This window comes from Perna viridis, chromosome 7, assembly GCF_037379345.1.
Source record: "Perna viridis isolate PV_CMFRI_1.1 ecotype Kerala chromosome 7, ASM3737934v1, whole genome shotgun sequence".
NCBI lineage: Eukaryota > Metazoa > Mollusca > Bivalvia > Mytilida > Mytilidae > Perna > Perna viridis.
Window position 1 is genome coordinate 30928465 of NC_142451.1, and position 18647 is coordinate 30947111.

Here is an 18647-nt window from a genome sequence, read left to right on the forward strand (position 1 = left end):
ATTTATTGAGTAGTTTCAGAGAAGATGTCTGAAAAAGTTTACGGATGACAATGACAGACACAGTGATGGCAATAGCTCACATGGCCTTTTGGCCTGGTGAGCTGAAAACTAGGACTTAATGCTGGCATGTTATTCTTCTGTTATTGTCTAAATTTCTACTGTTGAATGTATATAGGCCAGCTCAAATGATAGTCACACAGGCCATTTCCAGCACATTATTGGATATGGATAGCAAAATAAGATTTTTTCAAACCTACTCACTGGTGCACCTGGTCCATACTACCAATTTTAGTGGAGCCTATTTGCTCATTTAGTCTTTAGTTCTGTGTCTATTCTCTTTCTTAGTTTGTGTAATTTTAGTCTAGTCTTTATCCCCAGATTATAGATATCCTGGTATGCCTCTAATCAGGGTCTCCTTGCTTTTACACATTACAATTACAGGTATGGTATAGTGGCAGGTTTTTTGCTAATTTGTCTAGCCTTGCTTCAAAAAATTTGACTATATACTGTTTTCTTTTTATGACTAATTCTGGTAAGCTAGTTTAAATGTCAGGGGACCGGTGCACATTTGTTATAAAAATTTCCTGATTAAAACTAGGATGGAACTTAAAGATCTTCAAACTGTGTCCCCCTGTGAATCTGATGGTATGACACCTTATTGTGCCATTTCAAACAGATTTATTCACTTATCAAGTTTTTGTCTGTAAAAAATGAAAAACATTGCTTCTAGCCCCTTAAACGGTTCAAGTTACAACCCAAAAATCAATGTCAGTATTTCATTTGTAATTATGGTACCTTCTAGTACAATGTCATCAATATTTATACATGTATATTCAAGTCGCTACAGAACAACTGTTTAAAACTACCGGTACAATTTTTTGTTGTCTTTAAAAAAAACATACCCCTCAAAATTACTGAGACTTTAAATTACTTTATTAGAGAGAAAAATAAAAAAGACAAACTAAGATAATACAATGTTTAATATTGGATTTCTCATTTCAATTAAAATTTGTAAGTCAAAGAGATTCGAAATAATTAAAGAAATAAATAACAAAAGCAAAACATAAACAACTAATAGAAAATAAACAATTCAGGGTGAAACACACAATTATAACACTAATACAAACTTTAAATAATATTTATATGCAAAAACCTAACCTAGGAGAAGAATATAAGAACTTTAACTACATAGCACATGTCAATTTCATAAACTATAGACAAGAAACATCTTTTTAAATTTTGTCTCAAAAAAGTGATTTTGCTTTACTTGGTAAATAAACATCAATCAGAGTACTACTTAAAGAGCAAAAAGAAAAGATCAAATGAAAAAGAACCTAGGATCTTAAGACCCCTTTTGTAATGCTTTTATAAATTTCTGGACAGGAACCCCCTTTTTATAAATTACAGGATCTACCCCAGAATTTCTAATGAAATCATCAGATTTGAGACAGTATGATCAAAATTTAAGATAAAATATGTGAAATTTTAGAAACCAATTATCATTTTTCCTATTTATTTTAATACACAAATGACTTAAAACATAAATGTATGTGAAGTGAAACAATTTTTACATCAAATTAATATCAAAGTATGAAAATGATCTTTGTCATGGTAAACAATACATGTATGATTAAAAGTTCTTCTTACAAGTATTTTGTTGATTTTGTTGATTTCCATTCAAAATCCGAAAATATTCAGTAGCCTTGGACACTAGAATTCCCTGAACATCAAATTACTTCATGGGTCTATCTTTATTCATGCTTTTGCTTTACAGAACTTGGAATGTTGAAAGCTAAAAAAAAAAGAACTATTTGTTTCTACTGGAGACAAAAAAAAAGTTACCATTGAGTTAGCCAACAACCTGTTTCCATTTTAAAAGAAAAATCATAACCTCTATATCAGACTACCAATACACTGACCACATACAATAGCACCTCATAATATATACATAAATAGTTACCACTTTCATCCTCTTTTTTTCCATTCAACCAGTACATTTGTCAGGCCTATTTTTAAAATTAGCAAAACCTGATCTTAAAAAGACGGAAGTGAAATACATGTATCAGAAATTATAGTACAGTACTCATAATTTGATAGTGTAAGAGTCATGACATGCCAAGAAAATAGTGGCATAGTCTTGACAAAAAGAACATATAGTACATGTATAATCAAATTAAACAATGCATAAAATTTGCAGGATAATACAATAATTGCCCATGTATTTACTGTAATATTCATAATACTTTGCAAGTGTTACCTGTTTACTTGAGGTTAATCTTAACATATTAATTTGGCAGATTTTAGAACTAAAAACTTCCACTGGGAACATCATTACATGTACATTTCATTTTAAAAACAAAGGAATGAAAAATACCAAAAAATTACATACATGGAAAACATTTAAACAGTACATGTATTTTGTTAACATTTTTGCCCATTTGGTAGTGCCATTTTTTCCATTAAACTGTCATGCAGAAACGTTAGCAATAAAATATGTGATGAATGAATAGATTTATTGATTTATAAATGAGAAACAGTGAATCATTTGCATGTTATTCAATTGGGATTTTTAAACTTTGGTCAAGTGACTTGCCTTGAGACATCAGAATAAACACTATCTAGAGAGAAAATCGGATAAACAAAAAAGATGAAACAAGATATTGCACCTAACTGGACAAATACCCTTGCAGCAGCCTGCTGAACCTTGTAAATTTGGGGACCTATGTAGACATACAATTTATATTGGAAACAATTTTTATGGCATATAGACTAAGAAGTTTTTGTCCAAGCATAAATTCCTGACAGTGTTCACATCTCCATGTGGTTACATTTCATCCCACCAAGTTTCACAACAATGCTGCAAGTTGTTAAGTAATTAGTTTGGACCGATCAGGTGAAACATACATACAACCAATCACCCCCAAGACTTTGTTTGCAGGAAGTATAAAAAAGTAGACTATTTTACTAAGTTTAAAGAATTATTTCTAAACAAAATCTCTTTTTTGTGTCATGTTTCTTGAATATTAATTTCAGCTGGACTGCTTGTTGCAAAAATATACATGTACATGCAAAACTTAGACAAACAAATTATACTTCAAAGCATTCTTATAAAAAACTAATATGCAAATACATGTACATATACTATTAAAGCTGCTTGTTTATTTAACGCATGTCATTGTATAAACCTAGCTCAAGACTGTCAAAAGAGCAACATGTTTATCTTCCTTTTAGTGTACAAAGTTATAACGTAAATCCCATTCAATTCTCATACATGCTATACACTACATAAAAAAGGTATAATCCAATAGTTTTTCCAACACCATGTTTCACAACCATAATACATACATAATACTATTTGCACACATAAATAATGAAGTAAGACACTTAAGGAGGTAGACCTAGGGTAAGGGACACAACTCTTGCAAATCATTGGAACAGTTGTATTCAGCATTTTACATCAATTTCATGTAATATAAAAGTAACTTTGACTGATTTCATTCTGTTTCAAATGAAAGCTTAATAGACTTTGGTGAAATTGAATTTGATACAAACATATCACTGATTTCAAGACTTGTGTCCCTTACCCTAGGTCTATGTCTTTAATATACAGCTACATCGGAAAGAGTTGAACAAGCTACACATGTGATACCTAAGGAGATACATGTAACCATAGATAATTGGAATGATGATTAAGCGATTCTACCCAAAAGGCAGCTTGGTTAACAACCATAACTAAATAATGCTTTTGTGGAAATGAGTGAACAAAAAAAATCAATTGAAATATCAATTTTTAGGTTATTACCTAATGTCACTTCTTGACTAAAATATCAGTTCAAATTTGTAGTTTCCATTTTAAAAATCTTTTAGAACTTTTACTCTCATAAAGGCAAGTAAATTGTTGTAATGAAAAAAAAAAAAGCACATTTGGATCATATTAAAAACCAGAAATATCAAAATCAAATATGGCCATCTAATTCAGATGACATGCTTAAAAATAATGTCGATTACATAAAATTTTCAACCTTAAATTCACTTTATTCCATTACGGAATGATATAAATATAATAATTATGAACTGCTTTTAAAGTTGGCAATCTGCTCACATCCAAAGGAGAAGAAATTTCAATCTAATCAAAATTTGACATAGCCATTGTTCCATTCAGTCAAAGCATGCAATGAAAGAATGGATCATAAGTAGGTCTAATTTTAATCTGGTTGAAAGAAGTTAGTCTATCTGATTGTCAAAAAGTTCTCTGAGAAGCTATGCTGATTTAAAATGGCAAGTTTTGTCTACATTGTATAAGAATAAAGTCAAGTAATAAAGACTTAACCTGCTTGAGAAATCTTATTTCAATAGCAAGTTTTGAAATTGATATGTCATTTGCATAACCTTAAATCAATATTAAAATGATTGTTTTTATGTTTATTAATGAGTTTTTGGTTGTACTTCATAAATTTCAAAATTAATAAAAATCAAAATTAACCAATTATTGCATTTAAACCTAGATTACAACTGAGTTCCAAGAACTCAATTGTTGGCATTTCAAATAATCTAGCAAAGCTCAAAGTAATATCTGACAACAGACCTATTGAAATTTATTGTTGGTTCACAAGGCCGAATCATTTATCTTTCACTTTTGGCCACTTTTCTCTTATATGGGTAACTAAAAAATCTAAATTTTCTACCAGACCAAATGGCATATTTCAATAGGTCTGGAAAATGAGATATTACTATTCTTTTTCAACCTATGGATGCAATAAAATGTATTGTCAGTATTTTGGACGGTTCACAAGAATATATATTACACCCACTGTTAAACTATTGCACAAAAAATCATATGACAGGAAAATACCAGTAGTTGCTTTTCATTCCAATAAAAATATTAGAACTACATTTGACATCATCATCAGCAATGATTTTTTTTCCACTTCAATTATCAAATGTTAGTTTTAAATTTATATTTTAGCAATAAGGACAAGAAAGAAACATTGGTCAGAAGATTAAACCTTCATCAAAATGAAAATGAATGTACCATATTTAACTAGGCCATATAAAATTACATATTACAAGTGTACGTACGCAACATGATTATATACATGTCATGACAAACAAATTGAAAATTTAAGTGCTACTCTGCCCTAAAACCAGGGTGAATCTTATGATTGGTGATTCATGCATTTCTTAATCCACATACTGGAAATCCTTCAGTAGGCCTCATGAAAACTGTATTCAAAAATAAAAGTCCAAATGAAAGTTATCCACTGGAGATATTAACACTTAAAATTCAGGTACATTCTACCACAGAAAGGTAAAGGAAAATTACCCACCAGAATTTTTACATCGTTACAAGTCAAAAATATTTATATATATCTGATGAAGAAAATGAACATAAGAATAGTGGTTTTCAGAACGTAAAAAATGATTTAAACAATTTCATTGATAATCTCAAATTTACATGATGAATCACCACCTGCCTGGTTTTTAGACAGAACCATACTTTAAAAACAACCATCATTACCAACTTACAGTGAAACCTGTGTAAATCGACCCTTGAATTAGCCAAAAAAAAAATGCTTAAAACAGTCATATAAATGTTCAATTCATGTATAGATCAGTTTTAATTCCTTTAAGGCCAAAACAATAATATGTCTGTTTCCTGCCACCCTACCTACCCTAGTTTTTTTTTGTGGCTAAACAAAACATTTTATGGCCACTTTAGCTTAAAGTGTAGATAGTTTCCTCATTAACTCAATGTAAAATGTTCTTGAAAAATAAATATTTCCCCTACCTACCCTATTTCTTTGTAGCTGGTAGCAGGAAACAAGACTATTATTTTTTTTGGCCTTTCATCTATGAAAACAATACATCTTCTATCTCAGTTTGAAAAGGAATTCAGTTGGAACAGGTTTCACCCTACTAAAAACATGGACATTAATGTATAAAAAATCAATACATTTTTTATCCTTCAAAATCGTTTATGCTACTGAAGTCTGTTATGCAGCAAAAAGCATTGGGATTCTTTTTGCTATACATTGAATGGCCAAAATGTTACAATGATAACTGTAAACTCATTTTTACAGCGGTCATGGGAAAAATATCTGTAGAGACCTTTCAAAATGGCAACGTGGTTTCAGAAGAAGAATAGTCTGTATCAAAGAAAAGCACTGGGGTTCGCAAGAGGGTCTTTCTGATTCCGATATCGCATGGCTAACATCACTCCAAATATCTGAAAAAGATGAATTATGCTATCTTTTAATTACCTTTTCATGATTAATTCTATTATCATTTGCATTTCCTGTACATGTTAGGAGAATTTATTGTGTTACACACATGCCCCAAAGTTCCTAGTATCCAAAATGTTGCAATTCATAGCAATTTAAATATGTACATGCAGTGTCATTGTAATTGAAACCAATAAAGTCAAAACAGTTTTTTATTCCAGTTGGATTTTTATAAAGCACTAAATAACATGACAAGCAAATAATTGCATGCTTAAATTTACTAACAAGAAAAAAAACCACTTGTAATTACATAAATACATCTTAGTTTAAAGGAATACAATGTGGTAATTAAATAGCATACAAGATAAGAAAATCTGACATGCTCAAAGACATCCCTGATCGTAAATCTGACATGTGCAAAATATAAATTACAAAATACTGTATACATGGAGGAAGAGCAGTTAAAAAGAGAATTTTTCTACAATACTGTGGAAATTTCTAACATAATCAAAGTGTCTCAAGAGATGCCTGTACTATGTATGCAGTGAAGACAAATTAGTCAATAGTTTTGTTTTTTTAATTCATGCTGAAAACTATGTATCTTATAACTACATGTATGTCCTGCATTGGGAAGTTAGTGTTGTGCTTATTACCTGAGTTTGAATATACATGTATATCACTTTCTATTGGGAAGGCATAATAAACCTGAGTGATGTAATATACATGTATATGTCTACTGATTTCAACATGATTACAGGCTTAAAGCTATCATATTGCTTGATTGATTGATTTGTTACTTTATTAGAACAAGTTGATTACAGAAGCAATACCCCAAAAAATAATGATTTGTTACTTTTTATAAGAACATTTAACCAGTTGACTACAGAAGAAAACCCCCCAAAATGACAAAGTGCTACACAATTATGACAGATTAAATATTTTATCTACAGGTAGAGTGCCCTGTGAAAATAAGCAACTCACAATTCTTAAGTCTTCCCAGGGACTTGACGGGTAATTTATCAGTAATTAGATAACCTCAGCTATCAGTAGCATAATTTAAAATTGTAATAATCAAAAAAATGTTTTCATCTTATTTTCATTCTAATGAGAAAATTAAATCTACATTTGCTTTTACTATACATAATTTACAATATGCAGACTTTGGGATGAAGCAAGGAGTACTTGTGTATGCTGATATAATTCTCAGCAGTATGGTAGTTAAGGATATAATACATATATCTATTTATTAGGAAGCATAATATTCATTTTTGTATTCTGAAAGAAGTCAGAAGAGAATATACATGTAGTCTTAAACTGTTTAGGAACCCAAAGCCAGTCACAGATAGACCTGACACCAATTTCATGTACATGTTAATTTTGGAAGTACATATACAAGTTGGTCGATTTACCAGAAATAAGGCCAACCAAAATTTGTCTTGACTATCAGGACCGACTTATTTCTTTAAAAGATGTCTCAATACAAGTTTGTGTTTTCAATGATATAATAAATACACAACACCTCCTTTTCTTATAAACTGTCCTCAACACCTACATATATTTTGGACAATGAAATGTAAAATAAAAACAGTCTCCCTTCCTCATAACCTGAGAATCAAGAAAACTTTGAATGGCCATATTGATTAGATTTTCCTCATAGACATGTATTTTAAATTGAATACAATATTACTACTTGTACTAATTTTAATAAAGTTATGAATATTGCATAAATATTGTAGATACCTTCACAAATTTTTTAGACATTGTGAATTAAATACCAGTGCTCTCGTACATATCAATTTTAGAAATTGAACTGAAATCTTTAAAAGTTTTAAGTTGCTGTAAGCGATAAGGATAGTTTTAAGCAAAACAAAAAAGTTAAAAATAAATTAGTCAAATGAAAACAAACATTTAAACAAAACCAACACCACGGGACATGCAGTGTTAGTACATACTAATGTGTTAGAGAAATGAGCTAGGATTAGCTCGTGGATCTTTTTGGTTTCGATAACGAATTGTAATCCAAACACCAATTATCTGAAAACACACAAAACATAACAACTAAGTTAGACACAAATCCACAAACTGGTGCAAAATATTTCAAGAACAGGTTTGTGTTATACATGTACATACATGTTGTACATTGTATATGCAAAATGTATTTTTATTCAAATTAAGACTAGTGATTCTTTGTTGGTTATTATACATTTAGGTCAAAAACAGAAATACTTAATCATCTTATTCTAACAACAGAAATTTAAAAAACTGCATCAAATTTAAAACACAAGTTTTAGTGAAATCTATAGAAAAAAAAAATAGATATTCTAGCTCTTTTTTTCAGAATAAGAATAAGATTGTAAGACAGTCACACAGGTTGAGAAACTTAACAGAGATCTACAAAGCACTTAAAAATATTGGGTTAGAAAAGTTTTTTTTAATATCATACAGAGAGAAATGTGCTATTCCTAATCTAAATTGAAGATTATATCATTATAATTGTTTTAATTTCTTTGATGGTAGAGGGATTTTTAATTACATGTGTTCTTGAATTTGACTTTTCACATATGGTAAATACAAGTATAGTTTTTTCAATAGTTGTTTCATTCAACAGGTGTTCTAGGATTTTAGAAATTAACGTTTTCTTCTCCCCAAAGGGTAAATGGAGCATAATGAACAGCTTTCCCACATCAAAAATGCATTTGTTTTGAATGATGGGAAAGTGCAATCCTAGAACACTGAATATTTTTGTAAATACTTCATACATGTACGCAAGTACAGTAAGTTTAAACCTGACATCTACAAAATGCATACTGTATTAATATAAATTATTTGTATTACAAAACCATAGCTGCTGGCAATATCAAAAAATGAAAACATTTATTTCACTAGATTCATTACCCTCTAAACTAATTCCCTACAGACCCTCAAAGCAGGAAGTTCCTTACCTCTGTAAAACTGAAGAATAATCCAACACCTCCAGTGGAAGTGAAGGCAGTTCTAATGTCGGTTTTCATCTCATTGACACATGTTCGGCATGGAGAAGTTAATCCTGTTTCATTGGTTGGTTTAAAATTCTTCTCACAAGCTAAGTCTTTCTCTTTCGTCTTATTATTTCTGAAGTCCTCACAACATTTCAACTTGAAAAAAAAAGACAAAAACATAAATGTTAAATTATTGAAAGGTAAATAACTTACACTCAATAATAATACTTTTTTGATATTGACAAATTACAATCTGGTTTTGTGCAGCTCTGTGACATGTTTTATTGGTTTACAGTTTTAAACTGATACCAGTAGTTGATGGCTAGACTATACCCTAGATTTGTTTTTATTAGTACATGTGCATAACTATTTTGGTGGTTGTCATGGTATTTCTCCAACAATCTTGCTTAAATTGGACCTACAGTACTCAAACATTTCTATAATACTGTTTTCCTTTGGACCAACCAGAAAGGCTGAGTACATGAATTAAATCTGATTAAAATCAGCTGTTATGATACGCTACACTGCCTTATGCTTAGAGCCAACAACAGCTGATTTTAATCAGACTGACATTAATAATTTTCTCCTTCATGCACCAAACTAAATATACTACCTTGTAAATTTTGTTGGATGGAAATACATGTAGCAAATTTGCCTTAAGCTATGAGTAGTTTTAATTTTTATAGGTAGATAATGATAATTTTTGTGGTATGCAGTGTTCCAGGATTTTAAAAATTTTTAGGTTTCCACAGGAAAAATCCATATAAGGATTAAATTTCGAACAGTTCAAGTTCACATTACCAAACTTAACAAATCCTTCAAATTTCAGTTTTCTACCAGCAAAAAGGAAAGTAGAACATGAAAAAACTTTCCAACACCAATATGCACTCGCCCTGGATGACGGGAAAGTGGAAACTTAGAACACTGAGTATGTTAAATTCATTTGAACCCTACTCTTTTTTGTATTCATAAAATGATAGAAAATACATTTCCCTGACAATGATTGAATCAAAGCCAGATAAAAAAAAATGGAATCTTACAATGATTATGAATGACAAGAAGAAAATTTCTATTTTACTTGTACATGCATACATTTGTATGTATATGACACCAAACACTGAGCTGAAGCAAGTTTTTATTTGATTCCTGAAAACCTTTAATTAATTCAAACTTACTGCATAACATGATGGGTGATTCTCAGTATAAGAATTACTGTATCCACAACACTGATATTTATTCTGTACACTTTCCAAAGATTTTTCACTGGCGACATCCCAAGCTTTCTTGGCAAAGAAATTACGCTGAGTGTCTGTAACAGCCAGACAGGCACATGCTATAGAAAATTGGAACAAAAACAACAAAAATAAAATCACCATGTACTGAGAATTTTGTTAAGGAAAAGAAAGTGGAAATATAATTGTACAAATATTAGGGGACTACGGGGAGATAGAAAACAAAACTTGCTGTTCACAAGTTTGAAACCTACACACATCCTGCTGGGGCTAGAAATTGATTAATAATGAAGTTTTACTGCTGCAGTTGTTTTTTTTCATGTACCGATTATCACTGTATCCTGGTTAATTATCTTTCTGTTTAATTGCTGTCAATGTTTAACCAGATTTTTTTGAGTGATCCAAATTTTGCAATACCAGTAATTTGCAGTCATTATTGGAAATATATTTGAAATATTGAACATGTTCATGTAACTCTTGTTCATTCCAAACATTACAATAAAGAGCATTTTTAAACCCATAAACACAAAAGCTTTGTATTGGAAAATTTCCAGATAAACAGTTATGCATCTCTCTGGAAGCAAAAATTGGGGTTCCTCGTGTCTTTGTTTTAACTTTACAAGTTGGTATTGAACAACTTATGAAAATACAATTTATTATTAAATTCTTTTCAAAATTTCTGTCATTTACTTGCATACATGTAAATGTACATGAGCATATTTAACATTACCTTAAATAGATAATGAAGCATACTATTTCTATTTCTAATCTATTATTAATATATGTATATGAGCTGGAAAAAAATGCATGGATGTAAACACATAAAAATTGTCTCTATAATACATGTAACTCTTCCATTATTGACTCTTCTGAATATAGCTGAAATATTGCTGCTCGGACGTTAAACCCCAACAAACAAACAAACATAAATTATTGAAGAAGATGGCATTTATCCAGTCACAAAACCAAGATCTAACTTCTCATTTTTTGACATGGTCAATGAAACTTGAGTGTGTGTGTGTGTGTGTGTTTACTATCTTCTTCTACTGAGAATTTACTGGTACTACACTGTCTTCAAGTACAAAATGTACTTGTATCTAAAAGTAACATGAGAAGTGACCTCCTGAAACAAATTTTATTATAAAATGAAGAGTAACTTTAAGTGTTCCTTTTTTTCTACATATACACATTTGCTCTTGTAAAAGATACAAAAAATAACAGGACTTGATGATGTTTGACAGCTCCAAGGTAACCAATTACAGCTATCATCATAAGAAACACCCCTGAGGCAATGACTCCACCCACCAATGACAGGCTGACAATGATTGACACAACATGACTATAGGCAGCAGTTCCAATTAGAATCAGAGCTACAATCTGTAAGAAAAGTAGCATTATAATATTATTTCAGAGTAAGAAAATACATGTACTGCATATTTAAAGGGAAGTACTAATGTAGGTATATATACAATGCAAAATTAGGTGCATGTACTCTTTGTTTTGTAACTAAAGCAATTTTCAACCAATTTTGTTTTATAACAAAATGCATTTAAGTGAGTCTTAAAAGAATCTTACACTGCAGCAGTCTACTTGCACGAATCAGGTACAAAATATATTTCCATCCTCTCCTTCAAAATTCCCAACAACAAGCCTGAATAATAGAGGACTGTATAGGATTCAACTAGCCCAAAAGAAAAGTACACATCATTTCACTAGCCTGAATCAATTCTTACTAGCCCTGGGCTTCAGGCTAGTAGCTAAAGGCGAGCACTGTGTATTGGGCTCATGTGAAGATTTTTAAATTTTGTAACCATGGTAACAGTAGCATAATGCACACAGCAAAATCACAACTGAGTTTCAGCCTGATATTAAATCTCTACCAGCTGACCTAAATCAATACTCTACTAGTGCAGGGATCTCCATGGATAAAAATGAACACATGGCTCACTCTCCAGTTGGACAAATTTTCACCATGGCGAGAGTCCTTTCACACAGAAGATAAATTGCAAAAGAAAGTATGATAAGGTTGAACGAAACTTATTTAATAGCACAAGCTACAACATAGAAATTAACAATCAAAGATGGTGAATCTTACTGTCTGTATTGTCTAACTCAATTACCCCAAGGTCAAGTTTTCTCTTCCCTGGGCTTGACCATAGGTCCAAAGGACTAGAGAAGTTAAAGTCACTGTCATTTTGTTGATACTATTTAACAAGTTCTTTATAATTTTACCATAAGAACTTAAGACAGTTTAATGTCGATTTCGTCCGAATCTCAGTCATTAAACAACCTTTTCGAGTTTTTAGGAGATGATCCATCACCCTTTCAAAGAGTTAAGCAAATTGGATTGCTTTTCTGTTTCCAATAAATGCCAAGATCTTTAGACCTTGTTGTGTAAATTTAAGAGTGTCTTACTCCCCCTCCGAACACATCGGTCTTTGTCAAATTGAATTCAACTCTTGATACTTTTTATATTTTATTAAATGGAAAGTTATCAAATTTAATTCAATTATATAAAACAGTAGAAATCATTCAGCTTATCTGAATCTTATATATTTCGCCAACGGTGATAATCGCCAATTTGACAAATCCAAGGTTTGTTAACACACGTGTTTCACTCCCAGACACATCAACTCTCCAGAAATTACCAATCAAAAATTGTATTTTTGTTAGAATATACACACACACCAATCATGTTGATTTATGCCAGGTATACATGTAGGTGATTAATAGACATGAGTAAAGTGGGAAATACTGTGCCCATTTGCAATGCATGACACAAATCTGAATGCATTGCGCACACCAAATAAACACATGGCACTTGTTTTGAATACATGGTGCAAGGAAAGTAATATATGGCACAGCATTATGCAAAAAGAGGTCATGGAGAACCCTGTAGTGCATGCAGGAAATTGAATGGGGTATTTAAAACTAGCAAATATAGACTTTATTGCAAACTTACAAAGTGACCTGAGCTCTATTGTTATTACATGTATCTTAATTTCCCTTAGGCTATTCAATACACCAACAAAGAAAGAGTTACAAATAATGACTGTCCTTACAGAGAAAACATTTTCTTCAGCCAAACAAATAAAAATGTTTGATGAAAGATCATGTCTCAGATAGTCTTGAGGTCTTTCCTTTTTTTTTCTAAGTAAAAGAAATGAATATGGTTTAAAAAGTTCAGGAAATGTATGTAAGTATCTGTCTCCAGCATTCAGTTTTGCTGGCTGTTCATAGCTTTGATCATATTATCCACACCATAGCATTTCTTCTCTAAGATAGGAAATTCATTCATTATCTCCTTGTAAACAGTCATTTCAGTCAAAATCATTGATGTGCATTTGTTTACATCATACATGTAAGTTATGTGTGAAATATTCCTGCCTTTGATGGGGAACAGATATTATTATTGGAATGTTTTAATTATGAAACTTTACATAAGGGAATGGCTGGAGCTGCTCCTGAAGTTAAAATGAATTTTCAAGTCTGGTGAAACTTTAAGTGCTTGCTTTTATATGCTATTTACGGTTGTATTATCAACTTGGTTCTGTATACTTATGGCAAGAAAAAGCATCAATATCCAGTTTGTACCTGCATTTTCAGGAGCTGAAAAACTGCATAATGGCAGCTTCATTTGCGTATACTTGTATATGTGCGATTGAGAGCCAAACTAGTCTCCGAAAATATTTGCTTGCTTCGATAATTAAACACAAATCGAATCATAGCTTTTCCAGGATAGAGTTGGCCTTATAGTCTGCAGTATGATGCCCAAATGTTTACGAAAATTATGTAATCAATATTACCCATAATTCTAAGGTCATAAAAATTGCGGAACGAAAATGAACCAAAACGAAACGAAAATAATTGATAAAAGAAAGAACTGAAATGAAGTCTATAAATAAATCAAATTGTTATAAAAACATAATTAAACTATACAAAATGAAACAGAATGAAGTGAAACTAATTATAATAAAGGAAATCTTTTAAGATGTTTCGCAAATTATGAGAACCATAAAGTAATCCAGTGCCAGAAAATTCGACCCAAAGACATTCCAGACCATGACAACCAATGATTCCATATGAATGCCGGACATTTTGGTTAATAGACATATTAGACCATTATAATTAGTATAATGCTTTAGGACAAATATATATTACAAAATTTTCCATACTTGAAGGCTATAAGTATAATATACCAAATCAGACCTGACAAAAATGATCAAAGTTGTTTTAAATTAATGTTTCTTCAGCAGCATAAAAAGGTTTCACTTCATCATGTTATATAATGTACAATGTAGGCAATGTCTACTCCATATTATCATATTTTTAAGTCGATTGCCTAAAAAATTTCACTGACAATGCTATTTTCTCATCAAAGAAAAAAATAAATGCACTAAAACATAATATACATTGCAGTCCGTATTGGCTACAGACAAAGGGTTTAGTTTATTCACACTGTTTTTGTCTCAGCCCATACCATTACCACCATGTACACCGAGGTTTCAGTTTGGTTGTTACAACATAACCTTTTCAACTCACAAAGTAGAGAACGTTCAGAGCCGCTAAGGCGTTCTTTGAGCAGTTGAATCCACCACAAACCATTCTTAAGGGAGTCCTTATTGATTGCTTAGCCTAAAAAGCCAATATTTTAATACGTCGAAAGTTACATGTAGCAGACCGATCGTCACGTGATAAACCGGAAGTGTACTAATAAAGCCATATTTTCGTACAAAAATTGTGAAGGGCAAATCAAATAAACTCATCAAAGTTTGTTATAAATTTAATAAAACTTTCTTTGTCATAATAATTATTGTTTTTTCGTTAAATTCGAAACATCACCGATGGCTTTTGCGTTCGAAAAGCAACATACATCACTATACCAAAAGTGAGCCATTTTCTAAATTTCCCACAGAATCTATATGAAATTACATTTTCGAAAAAAAAACGGTGAGGCAGTCTTAACGCCATTCTTGATGAAAGCTTCTTCAACAGAAAGAGTAATCAAGGGAACCAAGATTATAGCGGTAATCAAAAGAATGTAATTCGGGATCAAAAAAAAAGACCAGACATGGAAAACAGACATACACAACAAAGAACATAAAGTAACTAAAATCATACATACAAAGTAACAAAAGTAAATGAGCAACTCGGACTCCACTAAAAACTGGGTGCATGGACCAGGTGCACCGGTAGGGTAAGCGTCCTCTGCTTTTCTAGAAACACCCGCCGAGTTGCTCATAAAAAGTCAAGTCCGGGGTACACAAACGAGGAAAGGAAAATTATGACCCGTTGAATAAATCAGTTTCATGGTGCTGATGGATACACCATAACGATCCACGAGTTCGTGATGACGACCATAAAACTTCTGTAGTGATGACTTCAATCTTGTAGCAACATAACCCTGTTCCAGAAGCCTATTTGTTAGAGTTCTAGTGCGATACAAAAAGTCTGCGTAGTTTCGGCAAGCTCTGGCATAACGTATGAGTTGTGATATGAACAGAGAGATGAAAAACAAAAGTTTATGCGTCTATTTGGGTTTAAGATAACTATATGAATAAGCTGAACTTGATAGAAAAAAGACGTCAAAATTTATTTGCTTTCATAGGCAAATTGCAACTCAATAGTTTTTCTTTCTAAATTCCTGGTAGTGTATTAATGGTTTATTCCCCAAATATTTCTCTTTCATAAGATAAAGTTCAATTAATTTGCTTGTGAAATGTCAATACATTTTTAAAGAAGGTAATTTTGTATATGTTGTATTGGGGAAATGGAAAATTGGCTTTTGTAATTGTGCTGTAAGTTATTCAGAGCAAGTAAGATACACGTAACGGTTTAGACCAGTAGATAATGATTATTGACACTAAGTATTAATCTGGATTATTGAACAAATGGAGATATCAACATTTTTCTTTTTTTTTTAAAAAACATATCGAATAAAAAAGCAAGCAAAGGCTTGGAGGGATCCATTAGAATGCTCATTTTGATCGAGCATATTTTCCAAGTCTTCTACCATTCTTAATGTCTAAAATGTCATCTGATTTTTTTCCATACGATCTCTAACAATAAAAAAGGAAATATATATTGGTATTTTTATTTGCTTTAAATTACTGGTGTTGGGTCTTTAAAAGTTACAAAAATGAGCGACCCGGACTCCTCTATACAAAGATTGCGAGTACATGGACTATATGAACCGGTACTGTATAAGCTTTTTCCTTTTTTTACCAGCGTATCAAATATATGGAACTTTGTGTAATTACTAAAATTAAAAATATTTTCAAACATCAAAGGTAAAGAAACTTTTCCTACCTGTCATACCTGAAAAGCCGGTAATCTCCTCATACTATGAGTTGTTTTCCCTCCGTTACAACAGACATGTTTATCTTCCATGCATGATTGTTAGATTTGAAGTTAAAGTTCCTTGCTGGTTACGATTGTGTAGATGTGAGACTTGGCTGTCCCGGTCTCTGTATTATCTAGCCTTTTCACAAGGATACATCGAAGAAATGACTCGCCATAACTTAAGCATTTAAAAAGATACGGATCAAATAAAGACTGTCAAGCTTTGATGCTGTGACAGTGTCAAATATGGGTGTTAAAAGAATAGGCTTGCAGCAGCGCTAAGCTTGTCGTAAAAGGCGACTAAATAGTGATCAAAACCATAGCCGGGGGTTAGGGCGCTCTGCCCACAGAGCAACTGGGATGTGTGCCCCAGGTGGTTGAATGGGGCACCACTGGCGTGTTACATGCTGGGGTTGTCAGGCTATGATACGGAAAACCTGACCGCAAACCATAGTGGTGCACCGTGTTGGGAAAGATGCCACGTTCCTCGCACTTTAAAGAACCCTACTGTGGTATTCTCCCGGAGTATGAACCATAGGGCTCCGCCACAGGAGGCTAAATTGCCCGACCCTACCCACCTCTCCCTATTTCCAGTGGCAATCAAAATTTGTCGACCCCATTTCAATGTTTTGTTTAAACCAGAAAACCATGATGAACAGGAGTAGTCGAAATGACATACATATTTTTTTCTCGATTTTTCTGACAAACATTTTTATACATGTATAAAAGCTGAGTCTTGCATTAACGTTTCTAACTATGTTATTTACGATTATCTCTCCATGTGCAGATGTAAATTGGTCAATACAAATACCTAAATTTTTAACACTTTTTTTACATAAAATTGTATGACTATTTCATGAAATTTTGAAATATTTCACCTTTTTTTTAATATTCTTTTTGATTCAAATATTATACATTCAGTTTCTTCCAAGATGGAGAGATAATTTACTAACGGACAACCACTTACTGCATGATCTAAGTTCACTACCAAGTCTTAATGAAATAATATCTGATGTGAAATTAAAATCGTGCTATCATTAGCATATAAAGGTAACTTACAATCAGAGCTAATACTTGTTTTCATGTCATTAACATCCCAATACAGTGCCTTGTGGAATACCACATTTTACATCAAGAAAAGTAGAATCAATACCATTCATACCAACTTCTGTCGGTTATATAAGATTAAAACCATTTTATAGAATCAATGCTCGTAAGTTAAAGTTTTGTTTACAAAGTATACTATGGTCGACCGTGTCGAACGCCCTCTGAAGATCTAACACCACCAAGTCAGTATAGAGACCTTTTGTTCTTTAATATGGTCTTTTAGATGAATTAGACAAGTATCAGTGAAATATTTTGACCGAAACCGTGATTCCAATATTCATCACGTACAGTAAAAAGGATTCATCGAAATTCGTAAAAATATTGCCACGGCAAATTCTGTATTATTAATTATATGATAAAACTTCTTCAATATTTGTCAAAAGGACATGTTTATAGTACATGCATGTATACTTTATGGGTTTTGGAATGACCCACATGTAGTGGCATGGACTATTTGGGGTCATTTATTGTTTTTCTTGACGTAACTGTATACGTATCTAGGGTCCCGCGGTTTTCTCCATAATTAATCTTCATAATATATTTTCTTGATATCTAACAATTGATGCTTTAGTCATGCAGTGGCAGTTATCAGGGAATTCTTAAGTTATTACGCAATCAAAGTTTTCTTTGACAGTTTTTTTGACCGTGTAAACAAGTATCAAAACATTAACAAAATCTTTGGCAAATATTTTGTTGGAATAGAACTTTATCCTATTTCTAAATCCACTTTGACTGACTTAGGTGGAATCTGATCTATTAAAACAGGT

The 18647-nt window shown here is 31.8% G+C and overlaps 1 protein-coding gene across 2 annotated transcripts; it reads right to left on the reverse strand.

Moving 5' to 3' along the window:
• Positions 1 to 962: 962 nt before the first annotated feature.
• LOC148612262 (tetraspanin-31-like) lies at positions 963 to 15144 on the reverse strand. 2 transcript variants are annotated; one of them, XM_088593527.1, is made up of 6 exons: positions 14974 to 15144; positions 11641 to 11808; positions 10375 to 10578; positions 9164 to 9355; positions 8174 to 8255; positions 963 to 6226 (listed from the first exon to the last, which is right to left on the reverse strand). In XM_088593527.1, exons 1-5 carry the CDS (start codon positions 15034 to 15036, stop codon positions 8181 to 8183), a joined length of 702 nt encoding a protein of 233 aa, XP_088449653.1. In that variant the 5' UTR covers positions 15037 to 15144; the 3' UTR covers positions 963 to 6226; positions 8174 to 8180. The 2 variants fall into 2 exon arrangements, with proteins under 2 accessions (XP_088449653.1, XP_088449654.1); XM_088593528.1 differs by lacking the exon at positions 8174 to 8255.
• Positions 15145 to 18647: the final 3503 nt, after the last annotated feature.

Excerpts from the sequence above, each read along its gene's own strand:
- LOC148612262 (XM_088593528.1), bottom strand. The coding sequence starts at position 15,036 with ATGGTTTGTGGTGGATTCAACTGCTCAAAGAACGCCTTAGCGGCTCTG. Across the intron at positions 10,579-11,640 it reads ATCAAGTCCTGTTATTTTTT|TACATGGTGATTTTATTTTT; the intron begins GTATCTTTTACA and ends CAAAATTCTCAG. Across the intron at positions 6,227-9,163 it reads TATTCTTCAGTTTTACAGAG|ATATTTGGAGTGATGTTAGC; the intron begins GTAAGGAACTTC and ends CATCTTTTTCAG.